Here is a 16,429-nt window from a genome sequence, read left to right as displayed (position 1 = left end):
TAGACATAACTCTACACCATATATAATATTCTGCTTCCCTACTAAAGACTGTCAAAAATACGCCACAGTACTGCCGCACCAAGACGTTAAAGATTGTAAGTCAGGAGGTCATGTCTGTTATAAGAGTCTTCGATAGTGAATGCTTTATTCCACTAGTCTTATGTTCAAACGCTCTATTGTGAGCCACACTCGACTACATCCATTTTCATATTCATGTCATCAAAGTAATCTTGATGTGCTTTATTATTGAAAGGGCAAAATCATTAATATCATGATTGTTCAATCAATTTAGCAAGATTAGACAATTTTCTTAAGAGTCTACCACTTTCCAGCACTGAACAAAGATTAAAGTGAAAACTGTCCTGTTAGATTTTACATGATTAAAATTGCTTGGCATACAATCCACAAGTGCCTATATGACACACAGATTGACAATAACAGATCACTTAGAGGTCCTTATGTTTTCATTAAACCCTAATTATGGTTTAGGGGAGGATAATAACAAAACCTAGAAAATTGATACTTCAGTGTCCTTGGCACCTTGTAATATAGAAATGAATGGCAGGAATATACTAGTTATAACTGATCATTATTGGATTAATTCATTTTTATTATTGAATAAATTTATGAATATAGCCTTATAGGGGAGATGAAAACTGTGGCTCGAGTTACAGATGGTGAAAACAATTTTTATGCAAGATAAGGTTGATATTAGGGAGTATGCATGTACTTTTCACACAAGAAACCATGTGTAGAAGAACACTAAAACTGAATAGAATGAAAGAGGCAGAAGTGTGCAACTAAAATGAAGAGATGGGTGGATAAGGAGAAGATAATGAAGATGGGTGTTTGAGGGATGAAAAAAAATGAGGAAAAGATGTTTGGCATTATCCTCACTTAAACATAAGGATGAGAAGAAGATATAGAAGGAAGAAAAAGAACTGGACAAAATTAAGTTCTAGGATTATCACAGAGAAAACTTATTGATTTGAACAAATATCTCTGAAGCTTGTATACTGCCTCTTTAAAAATGTTAATTTCTAGTTAGGTGTACAATATAATTTATACAGAAGATGTATTAGATGTTACATTCACATTATTGTCCTCACATGATCTACCATGAGGAAGCACAAACAGCATGATATGTCATGACCTCTTGGCAACAGTTACAATATTCTGTGAGAGGATTTCCTTTTCTACAATCAGACGTTAAAAGATGGGAGTTGTTGCTACCTTGTTTGGCGTTCAACAATAAGGGATAGAGCAACGTCGATCTGGCACTGCTCAGTGGCTGCCGGGCTCGCGATCAATTGGGCAAAAGGAATTTCCGTTTCGGTTTAATAAAATTTGGAGTGGACTATTGGGCTATTATTATTATTATTATTATCATTATTATTATTATCATGACAATGAATATTGAATTCTGAATGTCTTTCCCTCTTCCCTCTCTCTCTCTCTCTCTTTATCTCTCTCTGACTGTCTGTCTGTGTGTGTGTGAGTGTCTCTCTCTGTGTCCCTCTCTGCCTCTCTGTGTCCCTCTCTGCCCCTCTCTGTCCCTTCCCTCCCCCAACCTCTCCTCTATCCATACCCTCCCCCTCCCTCTCCCCACCTCTCTTTCACTTCAATCCCTCACTCCTCTTCGCTGTCTCTCTCTGTATCTCTTTCTTTTTCTCTTCCCTTCATTCTCTCTCTTCCCACCCTCTCTCTGTATATCCTAGTGGAAAACTATTGACTGTTATACAACCTTTGGCTATAATCCTTTCCTTGCCTCCCTTAAGCTGAATCGGTAAAATTGAACCCAAATCATGTTCATTGTTTCATAGAACCTATCCCTAATCCAAAACATGACTTAAGTTTCTATTTGTGGAAAATAAGGGAATTAAGTCAGCATCCTACACAACTGCATTTATGTAAATGCCATACAGGTGGATTTTCTCACCATCTTGAATACAGAAATATACTGTATTAGACTGTTAGTCAAGTAATGTGATAATTGATATAAAACTAAAATTTTCCAACAAGGTTAATGATCGCTATTTTCATGGCAAGAAAAAGCATTAAGTTTGCAAATGTTGTGATTCAAGCTATTTTTCACATGCTGTAACATTGAATGTTTGCCAATGATCTGAAGCATTCATAACATTCATGCATGCACATATTTCTGGTGTTCAGCAGTAAGTAAAATGGAACCACCATGATGGAGACAATAACATCCAATATTTCTATTGAGATAAACACAAAGTGATGCTCTAAAAATGAAGAGAAGTTGTTGGGGGTGAAGCAGAAAACTGGTACCGGTACTCTAATTCTGAAGTTCATTCCTATGGAAAATATTTTGCAGGGAATTTTACACTGAAACAGGGCATCCTACGTCACAACTGCACTCTTGATAGTTCATTTTATGACCATTGTTCAAGTATTACCGGCACAGGAACTATGGGAGCTCAAAGGGATATCAGGGGGGTGATTCACAAAGATCCTAACTTGAACTTACCATATCTCTAAGTTGGACTTAACAATTAAGGAAAGCTGTTAGCATGATGAAATTATTTTGTAAAAGTTATTTTAAAAGGCCTAAAATGTTGAATCAAATCATTTATTTTTTTCTATTATTATTGGTGATTTCAAGTTCTTGATGTGGAATTTATAAAAAATCGAGAATAATTGATTTTTTGCTTTTGAATATATTTTAGTTTAAGGCTACAAATGGCTCTCCATAATTTTCAAGTCCAACTTAGAGTTAAGTTCGACTTTGAATCTTTGTGAAACATCCCCCCGATCACATAGGTGAGCATAGAATGACCATATATACCCTCTTCTTCCTGAAAAAATAGAATGGAAAATCAAATAATATCCTAGAGAGGAGGTCATCACTGGTTATTTGAGTGATCTTAGCAGATACCCACCTGAGTTCAGTGAGGATGTCTAGCAGCTGGAGTCCGATGAACTCGTTTCTCATGTGAATCCGAGCGTCAAAGTCGGCCGTGGCTATCAGCAGGGCGTTGATGAAACCAAGAAGGGTCGACTTGTAAGGTAAGATCTCCGCCGTCTTGAGTTCATTGATGATGAGGCTGAACCGGTAGCGCTGGTTCTTCTGCATCTATACCAACGGAAATGATGCACAAATAAAGTTTGTAAAAGTTGGAACAGTGATGTATCTCATATTACTGTATCCTTGCCATTGTATTTGTAAACTTGTTTACAAAATCATTGATACCCCATCTAAAATGATTATGAAAATTGGGGTGTATATTACAGCTGAATATTGGGGCAAGTAATGACTGAAATCTGGCAAAATGTGTTAATACTCAATTCTTATGAGTCAAACATGGGGAGATGCCACACTTTTTTTTTTGGGGGGGGGGAGGAATTTTTCCCTTTTTTGTGATATGTTTTTCGCTTTACTGAGTCTCCTTCCAGTGATTTATTTGGAAGAGAGGGAGAGAGAGAGAGGGAGAGGGGGAGGGGGATAAAATGAAAGAACAAGTGCATAAATACTCATCTTAAGTTCTACAAACATACCCAAAGATCTAAGTTGTGAGCATTTTCTTTAAAAAGTCAATGTTACCTTGTAATCTTCCAATGCATCCACAGCAAGTTCATATCCATCGTGAGTATAAACGCAGAGTGCAGATAGGAGTTCAAAGACCTGCTTCTTTACAAGAACGTTCTTGGTGTCAAGTGCTGAAGGGAAGGGAAAGAAAGGGAGTGTAAAATATTGTCAAGAAAGTTGCTGGGATAAATAAGTATCTAGCCTTTTCTTTATCATGAGCTGATGGGGAATGAAAATGATGGAAATGATGATTTTGACAATGATGGTGGTGATAATAATGATAATAATGGTGGTGGTGGTGGTGGTGGTGGTGGTGGTGGTGGTGGTGGTGTGGTGATGGATGATGACGACAATGATGATGATGGTAATGATGATGGTGGTGCTGGTGATGTGGTGGTGGATGATGAAAATGATGAAGAAGATAATAATGCTGAACAGATGATGATGTGAACTGTAATATAACAAATGATGGATAGTGATGGTCAAATCGATGAAGGAGATGATAATAACGATGCTTGAATTATGATTTTGAATGCAAATCATTATAGTAAAACATGAATGCCTCTTCCATGCATAAGATAAAAGATTGATACTATTTGCATAATTCATCCCATGATTTCAGAACAATCTGGAATAAGTTTACATCTACAGAAGATCGCATCTCATCCAGAGTGTTTTAATGCCTCATTCTGCACGAGTTGGGAGGTAGCTAGCAGAGCTGTGATTTCAATTAAAATCTTTAGGTTCCATTTTAATATTCACTTATCTTACCAAATGCCATGACAGCTTATGCAAGAGTAAATTGTTTACTACAATGCGGTTTCATCAGAACACTATTATGCATTTATGCATACTACATCTTGTTGATGCCTTAGCAAATGTACTTTGTAGTTTGCACATCTTGAATGGTATATAATCTGTGGAGAGCAAGAGGGACATTCTCTTCTGAAATATTACACAGAGTCAATGCCCTACTGACTATAGACAGATGATACAATGCTACTTGTACTTCCACATTTTTTAATTGCAGCTTAAAACTCAAAATTAAAAAAGTGTAATGCGGAATAATTAGACAAAAATCATATGTAAAGGTTAACACTAGATTGGAAATACTAGGTATGAGAGACCATTATACAACTTATACCTTTTCATAAAACATTGCTGTAGTCAAAGCCCCAGAGGATATCAAAATTTTGAGATTTTAGGGAAACTAATGTAAGCAGTTAACAAAGAGAGTTATCTTTGATTTCTTTAAAGTTTTTTAGGTATAATGGTATGGTACATTTCTCCACCATCTAGAAATCACTTTCTGATGGGGTTCTTTCAAAGTTAGAGAGAATTCAAAATATCCATGTAGGTTTATGCCATCTCCTCCGGACTGCAGTGTGATGGGTGTCAACATGCAAATTATCCCATACAAGCTATAACCATGTCTCATTATTGGAATTAAGAAAACAATAAATGCATAATTACAGATGCAAATTTTTTGCAAATTCAGACTCTTGCCAGTTGGAACAATAACCAATACAGAGATACCAAGTAGGCCTAGATGATTGCTCTATCCACTAATTGATTCCATCATCTCCTCTTTTGGGAGATAATCGCCTGACCTCCCTTCACAAGCTTCTCTTTCAACAAGTTCTCATGAGCTGCATTTACACTGCAAACAAAAATCACCAATTTTTCTAACATTCGGATGTTTCGTCAGTAGTTTTGGTATGAGTGAACACCAACGTTTCTTTATAAGTTTTTCTAGTAGTGTAAAATGGCAGTAAAAAAAAAAATGATGATTTTTCAAAATGGTATTTGAAATGAGTAAATGGGCAATAACGATTTCAAGGCAGATAAGATTGTTTGCTATAATGCTAATCTGATCTTGCCAATGCAAACATTTGAAGGATTTTAATACCAGCAGATTTGGCATTGATTACACCATAACATGGACTGTCAGATATGAATGATGGTGAGATTATTGATTGAGTGTGAAATTAACTTCTTTCAAATGATGATTGCATGCCAATAAGAGCTATGGGGATAGATTTATTTTAAATGTATCTCATAATGACTGCATGATTCACTAATGCTCGCATTCCATGCTTGACACTTCTTTTATTTAACTGACAAAATTGAAATGTCTTCAGAAATGTAAATGTTCCAAATACCATCTTTATTATTGTATCTAGTGTATCTACTTTGCCATCATGTACACTATTATCCTTATTCTGCCTGCTTTAACACCTCAGTCACACCTTTGCGTACTTGGCTTGCGTATTGCTGAGTATTTATGGCAAGCCGTTTGAACATTTATTCCTATTTCTTGATATCAAGAAATGATTTTCTGTTGTAAAGCAATGGTAACTCTTGATATCAAGAATTTAATTTCTTTATCAACAAATAGGAATATATGTTAAAATGGCTTGCCATTAATATGCAGCAATACGCGAAGGTGTGACTGAGGCATTACAGAATGCAATGGAATAACCTTTGTTTTCATACAGTATCACCAATGAAGCAGTAACTTCCTGTGCCGGGTGTTCATCTCTGTTCTTTGGAAGCTAATCGAGTGACTTTCAACAATGGGCAAATCTTCCACGTCAATAGAAATCCCACTTTCAATACAAACATGTCAAGGTCCCATATTAATATTATATCTACAATGCTTTATGACACTAAGATATGTTTATTCAAATAATCAGTTTTCAAGGCACGTGTCATCTTTTCAGAGCCAGGAGGGTGTTAAATCTATGTTCAAGTATAAATAAATGTACTTTTAGCTGCAAACAAATATACTGATCTCCTGAGTGCCAGACAGACATTACTCTTGGCAAGACATTGATCTACATTTGCCACACCCAGGTGATGTAAATGGGTACCAGGCAGGAATTAATTCTTTGAAATGCTAGAGCGCCGCAATGGCAGCACAGCTAAAGCCGGGGTAATAATCTCCAAGTTTGGAAGCGCTTAGTGATTCTAATAAGCGCTATATAAAAACTGAGTATTATTATTATTATTATTATTATTACTAGACATCATCATGCCAACAAAATAGGCAAATAAATTAATGAAATACAGGTATACAATTATGTGCACATTTAGGGAAGAATGTGAAACAAACATTTTCCATTATAATCTCATTTCCTCTACTGTCTGGAATTCCATTTGGCCTTACAAAATCCTTGCTAATTCATAATTTACAAATCAAATTTCCATGATGCCACAGTGATCAGCAATACTAGGCAAAACTTCAGGTATTCATTCATACATACATTTTGTCTTTTATTTACCAACCTTCATGCTGAAACCAATCAGTAAATATGTACACATTTTTCTTTGAATGAATGCAAACCGCAAAGGAAGTACAGAAACTTATCAATGCCTCAAACATTCCTGTGGGTTTCGTTATCACAATGACTATCATTGACTGTGAAAAGTCCAGGGTTAGGGTTTACAATCATGCAAGAACAAATATCATAATTACTGGGACTAAATGGCCTGTTACATAAGGTCTTTAAACAACTTTATAGGGTTGTGATAAGCTATAATCACACATCGAATTACAGAATGGAATTTGCAATGGTGTATTAGTATATGTTGTTATTGTACCCAAGAACTGGGATGAATATTGCCAAGCCCAATATATTTCACCATATTCATTCAATCCTACACAGACCTGGTTTTAAAACCAAAAGACAAATTTCTTCACAATGTCAACATTATGAATCACCACAGTAAATACTGTTTAAAGTCAATCTTGTGAAAGCAGTTGAACTTTTCACTATTTGTAGCCTTAAATCATTACAAATTACTCCCCCCCCCCCCCCTCCCCTCACAAACACGCCCACTTTTACGTTAGGGATGATAGACTGGCTTTACCATATTGAAGGTAGTGCCAAACTGATAACTTTGTCATACATTTAATTGGTTAAAAAGATAATTTCCTATCCTATCAATTTTTTAATTTACTAGAGTTAAATATTCTTCTAAATATGAACAAAACATTAAATACCATGCAACTAAGCAATTTTGAATTGATAAAATTTCCTGTGTTCCCTCATTCTTCTTCACCTCGATTCTCTGACACGAGTACTGGGTATGTTATCAATTTTGTAATGGAAATGGTTGCCCTAGTTCAAATGCAAGAATGTCTGTTTGTTAGATATCGAGTGTTATGTAGGTGTATTTTGATAATTGAAAAAGTTCTACCATTATTGTCATCACACATCTTAATACCGGTACGTGTCATCCATGTAGAAAAGCTCTCTACAAATTAAAATGTGACTATAAATTGTGTCACTTTCCGGTTTGCAGAGGAAAAAGGTATCATAATTCAAGTAAGAATCTGTGTTCGATTTCTTACATGAGCAGTACATTTTCATATCCACTCAAGTGTATTCACTTCATCATACCTGATAGTCAGATCTTGTAGTTTGAATGAAAGTAGGGTTCAGTTTTTTCACTCTTTATTTGCAATGAATAAAAACATAGACTGCCACAGTGGCACAGTGTATGAAATATGTTATACAAGTCATGTGCATTTTACTTGTGACAAAAGTCAACTGTAGCAGTCAAGGGACCCGTTTCACAAAACTTGTCATCAGTGACAAATAACAGTTTTTGATATAAGCTAGAGAAATCCTAGCTTCTGATTGGTTATCAGCAGATTTGTCACTGATTTTAGTCATTTGTCATTGAAAAAAAGGCTTTGTGAAATGGGTCCCGGTATGTTCCATTGATCAACCAGAGACAGTTACAAAATCTTCCAATCTCTCCAAGGTTTCTTACAGTTTCTTCACTTTCATGACTTCATATAATACAAAGCCAACATTTTAAATGATCTTTTCTATCATTTACAGATATCTGGCATTATTTCTTACTTTGAATAGATAAAAGAACAAACATTCAGAGTAAATATGTCAGACGTAAACTAAACCCTATTCTTCATCTAGTTAGCTATCATTCAGCCACTCCTCAATTTCAATGGTTAATATCCAAAATTTACTGAACAAAGATGTGATCACAGCATAAATATACTTCATATTTGTAAACACACATGTCTTTTTTGCAACTGAATAATAGTGCACGAGTTGACAATTGTAGTACAAAACATACATAACAGGAAAGTGAGCGCAGTCTCTTGCATACATGTAGGAAGGCAAATAAATCCTTTAACAGATCCACTATTAAACCGCATTTCTTTTGAGCTGAATACAATGGAAATTCCAGAATGACTGATGTGAATACCATTAACTACAATGAGTCTCACTCCCTTTCCATTTAATCTGTGAACTCTTTGCTAGTCATTCAGGCAAGAATGAGCACAGAAGCTTGAGTGCATGAATGGTCACATCTTTCATTAAACTGTCTGGTTGGGGCCAGAAGGTTTAAAGGAAGCCTCACCCCAAAGAATAAGTGTAGGTATATGCTGAAAGATGATATTTATTCCTGCCTATTGATACACGTACATTATTCCTTACAAAAATTTACAAGATATGGCACGATGGCATGATGTAATGGCTTTTAGCCTTATTATTAATTATTATTATTATTATTGTTGTATTTAATCAAATACTTCATTTAGTCAAATATTTGTTTGGCTTAAAGGTAAAGGGGGGGCACCGTGTGGGAAAGAGAACATTATATAAATATTTTTTTTAGTGGGGGGGGGGGGGGTAAGGTCACCTTTTTAGGTCAGCCATTTTTTTAATTTTTTTTTTTTAAATAAAATTTAAACATTTTTTTTTTTTAATTGGGCCGGGGGGGGGGGGGGGGGGGCACGCCCCTGTTTTTCAGTATATTTTGGGCAAATTTAGGGCTGATTTTAACATATTTTTTAGGCCAGGGGAGGGGGGGCGCGTGCCCCCTGTGCCCCCCCCCCCCCCTGGATCTGCCACTGATGGCTTGGAAAGAGTTTGCTATTTGCCTGTCCGTGCGCAGTTACTATTATTTTTATCACAATTAATGGAAGGAGACCAAGTGTGTCGGAGCATGCACATAGTTCACATGCAGATTAAATACCACCCACTCATATTCAATCTAAAAGAGGTCCCATGGGGCATTATGTACTGTCATTTTGCTAATTATACAGGTCACAAGTTTTAATAGTGGTGCAGACATGAGCAGCCTTGTTTCACCTTATAGCCGCTCCCTGTTACAACACAATTGTGTCACCTTACATCACAAGGTTATTAAAAGGTAAAGACCAGTATTGGAAAAGCCCCAATTTCAAAAAATGAAATGGAAGCTCTTATTACCAATCATGTGAAAGAATATGTTTTGACTAATACATGATGATAAAATTTTGCCAGGAAACCACCTACTAATTGATATATTTGGTAAATTAGTTTATCTATTGGCCAGTGAGAGATAAGCGCATGTGTCGTGCACGTGTCCGTATAATATACATCTTTCTGTGTACAGTGCTTGTAACTTTAGAAGACTGGGCCAAATTTCTTATCATTTTGATGATTCCAGAAACTTGCAGTACAGACCAATACTTACATGTAAATGCTAGATGATCAACCTTTTCTGATCGATTCCACAACGTTTCTTTCACAATGCAATCGCATGACCATAACTGGTCTTTATCTTTAAGCTTAAAGATAAACTTGAGTTCTGGTAATGCAATTGCATTGTGAAAGAAAAGGTGTGGAATGGATCAGAAAAGTTGATCATATAGCATGTAAGTAATGGTGTGTAATGCAAGGTTCTGGAGTCATCAAAATCATCATAAATTTGGCCCAGTCTTCTAAAGTTACAAGCACTGTACACAGAAAGATGTATATTATACGCACACGTGCACGACACATGCGCTTATCTCTCACTGGCCACTCTCACTTATTTTAGAATAAATATCTAATTATGTACATACTTTAATTTTAATAATGTTGTCAAGAGAACACAGAAAAGTAGGGAAAGTCTTTAAACCTGAACTGAAGATTGCCAAACCTACACAACTGAGAGTCTATAACCCCTTATTTATAGGCCTCAATTCATGATTTAGCCGCTGATTTAGGATAGTCACCCAAAGGGATGAAAGCTTGTATATATCTTTTGCTTAAAACCAGTCTTTCAGTCTGCAGATACATGTATGTCCTTTGCAATTGTTCCTATAGTTATACTTTTCTTCTTTTACCTTCACTATTTCATCTCATTTTTTTCAAATGATTTGCCCACATCTGAACCATGCACCTTCCTCAATTCACACCTTAAAGCCCCACCGCACTACTTATAGCTTCTTGCTCCCTCTATATAGCAAAAAATGCCTAAGCGGTGCCTGTTGGTCCCCCATGATCCTCTTTTTCTAATTTTAATTGAGAGCTGATTTGATGAGATAAACATCTGTCAGTGACCTTGAAGGGAGGTCTGTTCCCCTATGGCGAAACTAGTACAGACAGGCTTTAAGGAGTCTGACTTTCATTTAACTATGAACATACCATCCTAAATCAAAATAAAATATTTAGCTCCATCTTAAAAGGCAATTAGGTTAAATCAGTAAGGAAGTATCACATTTTAGTGTCGAAGTAGCATCATCACAACAAATACAGTGGCTAATGAGATAAAAGCTCAAAGCTGAACTCAGCTGAAGAGAGCTTGGTGAATTGAAAATTGTTTTTCATTCCGCAATTTATCAAGGAAATCATAATGATGAGTGTGACCTTTAGGGAGCTTTTTCCTATGTGAAAGGAAGCAAAACAACTGTAAAAATTGTTTTTAGAACTAAAATGATGGATCACTTTATGAGTATACACATTGAAAAACAAGGCATAAATTGCACTCAGTGGCAAATCTGGGTAAAAAAGGAAGTTACCAGGTATCACCCTATGTATGAAAGAAATTCTCCAAAACGCTTAACAATTTTTATTTTTTTTAAATTCAGCCCTCTTCTTCTCTTATTTCCCTTTCTTTTTTTTTGTTGGGGGGGGTCTTAACACCTGGGTGGAGAGTACTCCACACGGGGTTAAATGGTTCTTATGTGTCATAAGAAATCAAAACATGCAAGCATTCTCTACCTCCACAAGTTATTCAAAAATACAGATTACATAATAAATATTGAGGGTTACCATACATATAAATATCAAGATATATCGTCCTTGTTTTCACGAAGTGACGGTAGTGAGGAAAATCGTAACGCAAAGTGAATGCAAATTTTTTTCACTACCGTCACTTCGTGAAAACAGCGACGATATTTGCATTTTTAAATTTGACATATATCGTACCATGCAAAATTTCATTGTCACAGTAAGCTGAGCAAATATGAAGAGAAAAACAGCCTTCATGGATAATATAATATTGAAGAACAGACGTATACAAAGAAGACAAATGATCTGCTCTGAAGTGAGAAAGAGTAAATTACTGGTAGGTGGCTTTGGAAAGGTGGCTTTGGAAAGGTCTGAAAACAAGTATAAAATAATCACCTGAGTACGCTCTGTACTTTTTTTAGCTAGAGTAAAAATTTGTGCTAATGGACCAAGTGTTTGAAACTTATTATTTTATAAAAATTTAAATAATAAATACAAGCAAATTTGAAGTAATGTGCTCAGAAAGCATTGAAATATATTAATCTGTACATGTACTATTGGGCTTGTAATGATCACTCATATCACATTATCATGATTTTAATACTTTTATAGATCTATATAAGCTATCTAATCAACGAAGTGTCAGGTTGACATTTTTTCCCTCCCAAGTGAGTTTGGGAAACCCACTCCGCAAAAATGCAGTAATTACTTTTTCCCCTACTTATTTAGAAAACACATTCAATCAACAGTTATTTTTTCCCTTCATTTATTTTGATTCAATTCACTATTGATACTACAGATTGATTTTGGATTTTGCATCCTAGCCCAGTCAACACCAAATCCCCCCATCCCCCCCCCCCCAAAAAAAAAGAGGGAAAATAGTTAGAGAACACCATAACACAGCAGAAGTGACTTGAAAGTTGAAAGTGTGAATAGGAAGCCCTTCAGTTCAATTCTGAGATTTAAAAAAACTTAGTCATTAGTGAAAGTAAAAAAAGGGTATAGCCACTAGCCAGTCTGTAAATGCAAATGAATTGTAAGCCTCCATTTAGAAGAGATGAAGCAATTTGGAAAGATAAATGTAAGTTTGCTCCCGACTGTTATCATTCATATATAGACCACTTTTAGACAAGGGCAGAGAAATTAGCATTAGACAGATAAAAGAGATGATAGAGGCAACCAATGCATGCACATTTTCTCATCTACTCTTGAAGGGATTGCAGCGAGAATAGCAAAGAAAAATAAGGTCATCCCGAAAGAAAAGTAGAATGCTTGCATTCAGAACATCTTTTGCAAACAAAATTTGTACTTATATCTGTTCTTCTTCTGTAATTCTTTTCAATTACAAGTTAGAAGCAAACATTTGCAACTGAAAACTATTTGAACAGTATGTTACAGAATGTCTACCAGTGTCATTCAAATCATTTAGGTTCATTCCACATAAACTTACCTTCTGAGGACATTTTGTGAAGGCAATATTCAAAAAAATAAAGTAAATTTTATATTCATTTGGTGAAATATAAAGACTTCTTACAAGGACATACTGCAGCATCTTATAAAGGCTATTGTACAGTTTTTTTAGGGGGAACAATTTATCAAAATGCAACGTAAACACAGTGATATTGTGTATGCGCATAGTAGAAGACCTTAGTTTGGCCTCAGTCTTTAGAATCCATTGAATAGTCAATGACAGACAGGCAGTATAAAGCACATCTTTAATTATGTCAGATGCTATTCAGAGTACCTAGCTTTTGAGGAATATATCCATTATAAACATCGATGTATCAGTTCAGTTTGGAATGCGCAAGCCTTCTCAGGTATATGGGAATTGACTGTAATATTCCCAGTGCTCCAACTACTCAGGTTTCAATGTAGAGAGCAAAATGGATTGTCAGGTATACACCTAAGCCCAGGTGAGCACTCACAGGCCCTGTTCATATACAAAAAATCTTTGCGAAAATTTAACTTCGCGAAAACGTTGTTACCTTCTCAACAGTCTAATACATGTATACAACCACATTTTTCCCCCTTCTTCTTTCTTAGAATGTCTGGTGTGCTTGTATGTCATTTGAATTAGAATATTCATTGCTCTGGAAAGTATTAACTCAATAGAAACATGAAGTTTGCTTCATTACAGCATTTACTAAAACATAGTTTCTATAAGTATATTCTGGATCATAATTAATGAATAACAATATAATTCCTATGTGCAAAGAAACTATCGCATTCCTATTGTGAAGAAGGCCTTCTTCTTTGAAAGGCCCTCCTCTGAAAAGTGAAATCTGTAACTTTATTTTCTAGTGTGATGATGATGGTGGTGGTGGTGGTGCATGGATGTGAGTGGTACCAAACTGACAACAAATGAAGACAGACAGGTGCATTGATCAAGAGATCTAGCGCTGGAAGCAGAAATGGAATAGTATCATTTCTCCTCCCCTATCTTCCTTTGGCATGTTGTTCAACCCGGCTTTACCACAGATGCATTTACATTAAATGTGATTGACAAAATAGTATCACCCCCTCCTTATGTTACTGCTTAGGTAGGCATAAAATAAACATTAGTTTGTAGGCTTGGGAAAGGGCACATTCAACATCAAAATAATCTCCTTCAACTCAAGCACATTTTGTTGTTCCATCTGAACAGATCGGAATGCGGGATTGGAATAAAATGTAAAAGATGAGGAGCCTCATAAAATATGAATTTGTCTTGAACTCCTCTTTTACAGGGAAAGAAAAATGTCTGTCATAGCAGCTTTATCAAGTTCAATGATTAAAAATAATCATAATGCAAGGAATACAACAGTTGCATAAATTATGTTACCCCAAGGAGCCTCACCAGATACCATGCCAAACATGGCCTGGGTTAAAGCCAGTTGAAGCATGAATTACATGAACATCTGGGGAGGGGGGAGGGGGGGCCTTCAACAAAGATCCTAAGTTGGACTTGACAATTATGGAAAGCCATACGTTAGCATCTTTGAAAATGTTTTGTAAAAGTTATTTTAAAAGGCATAAAATGTAGATTCAAATCATTCATATTTTCTATTATCAAGGAGATTTCATGTTCCTGATGTGGAATTTATGAAAAGTCTAAAATACTTCAATTTTTGCTTTTGGATATACTTTATTTTAAGGCTACAAATGGCTCTCCATAATGTTTAAGTTCAACTTAGAGTTAAGTTTGACTAAGGATCTTTGTGAAACACCCCCCAGATCACATCAAACAAAGTTCATGTGACCAGAGTGTTGAGTCATGGGACAAAACTTTCCCAGGAACATTATTCCTGAGTTTTATGAGTTTTGTTTATGATTGATAGTGTGACAATTGTATGCATGTTTGTCTCGTAAGTCATAACTAAACAATCATTCCGTAAATGATGTATTTGGCACCAACATCAAAAGGACAGGTTGTATAATAAGCACTGTTTATCTGAAATTTAGATCCCAAAACATTCATATTCATACAATGGCTCTGCGTTGCTGGGGGACAATGGTCTGGGGAGTCTGGGACAGAGCCGCTATGAAATATGATTTTTTTTTTTCTTCCCCATCTTAAACATCTACAGAAAAGTATGGGTAAATGGTTATTCATTTATGTAAAGTCGCCATGGTATCAAGCTTTGTAGCCAGATGGAAATTCATGATAAAAATCTGACTGAACCAAAAAACGTCACAGCTTCTTACCTCTGGCTAGTTTCCTGGTGAAATCCACACTCTCGATCAGGAAATCCATGCCTGTCTTGGAGTTCATGACGGCCTTGATGCACCCGACGATCTCCACCTGGAGGTAGGCGTCCGTGAAGCTCATCCCGCGGTCCGAGAGCCGCTCTACCACATCCAGGAGCACTCCAAGACCGTCCAGCTCCAGGAACCCCTCCAGCCATTCCGTGGAGCTGGCCTTGATCCGCTTCTTCAGTCCAGAGTAGTTGTTGATGGAGGGGATCCTCATGAGCTGGATGCACAGCTCCGGTTCGCTGTTCTCCAGAGAGGCTCCAGGACCGTCCTCTCCTCCGCTGCTTCCGCCCCCATCCTCGGACCCAGAGCTCTTCGCTGTCTGGATCTTCCCGAGGCTCTTCCTCGCAATACCCGACCACTTCTTCAACATGATCGTACTCCCTCAAGTGCGCTCTTTTTCATCAACACAAATTTCCATGCACTTCCATTGAAAACTGTTATTTCTGAAACTTGTTCCCATCTGAATATTTCCAACTTGATTATGTTCCTTGATTCATTGATGTAATTTTCTTGACGATTTTGGTTGCTTCGCAAGCTGTCATCTAATACTGGCCTTCTAGAACATCCAAAGGTTTACTGAGTTGATCTGCAATGAGACAAAAAAAAGATGACAACAAAATTGAATTTGCCTGCTTATTCTGATTCATACACAAAGTAACTTTAAGGATATGCCAAAATTTGCATAGATTAGAAACAAAGTGACTAAAGTTATAAAACAAAGGTGCTTGCGGCATGTCCGTAGATGCTGGGCCAATTAACATTGTTGTACATGTTCTTTATTTTAACAAATATGAAACAATGAAAAAGTAAGAGTCAATGCAAATCAATATTTTGTAAACCTAGTTATAATGAATCAAATCCAGCTTCAAGAAAAGTTACAATAAACTATATATTTTTAAATCCAGCAACTTATTTTCTTCATTTGAATACATTATCCACTCTCTCTCTCTCTCTCTCTCTCTCTCTCTCTCTCTTTATTTCTTTCTTTCTTTCTTTCTTTCTCTCTCTCTCTCTCTCTGAGATTGATTGGACACCTGTGACCATGACAAGACTGAGAACAAGTGATATTTTTTGACAAGCAGTTTAAAGAGGATTGAAGAGACTACAAGCTAATGAGTTTGGA

The 16,429-nt window shown here is 36.2% G+C and overlaps 1 protein-coding gene across 2 annotated transcripts in view; it reads right to left on the bottom strand.

Annotated features, from left to right (window-relative positions):
• Positions 1-15,889, bottom strand: part of LOC579910 (inverted formin-2) — a 43,711-nt gene extending 27,822 nt beyond the window's left edge. For both annotated transcript variants that reach the window (XM_030980753.1, XM_030980754.1), the window contains exons 1-3: positions 15,256-15,889; positions 3,569-3,684; positions 2,907-3,100 (exon numbers count right to left, since the gene is read on the bottom strand). In XM_030980753.1, coding sequence (XP_030836613.1) covers positions 2,907-3,100; positions 3,569-3,684; positions 15,256-15,676 — 731 coding nt within the window. In that variant the 5' untranslated portion in view covers positions 15,677-15,889. The remainder of the gene's footprint in view (positions 1-2,906; positions 3,101-3,568; positions 3,685-15,255) is intronic.
• Between the last annotated feature and the right edge of the window lie 540 nt (positions 15,890-16,429).

This window comes from Strongylocentrotus purpuratus, unplaced genomic scaffold (assembly GCF_000002235.5).
Source record: "Strongylocentrotus purpuratus isolate Spur 01 unplaced genomic scaffold, Spur_5.0 spur5_scaffold_11, whole genome shotgun sequence".
NCBI lineage: Eukaryota > Metazoa > Echinodermata > Echinoidea > Camarodonta > Strongylocentrotidae > Strongylocentrotus > Strongylocentrotus purpuratus.
The sequence above is the reverse complement of the archived record's forward strand: the minus strand, read 5'-3'. Positions and strand labels throughout refer to the sequence as shown.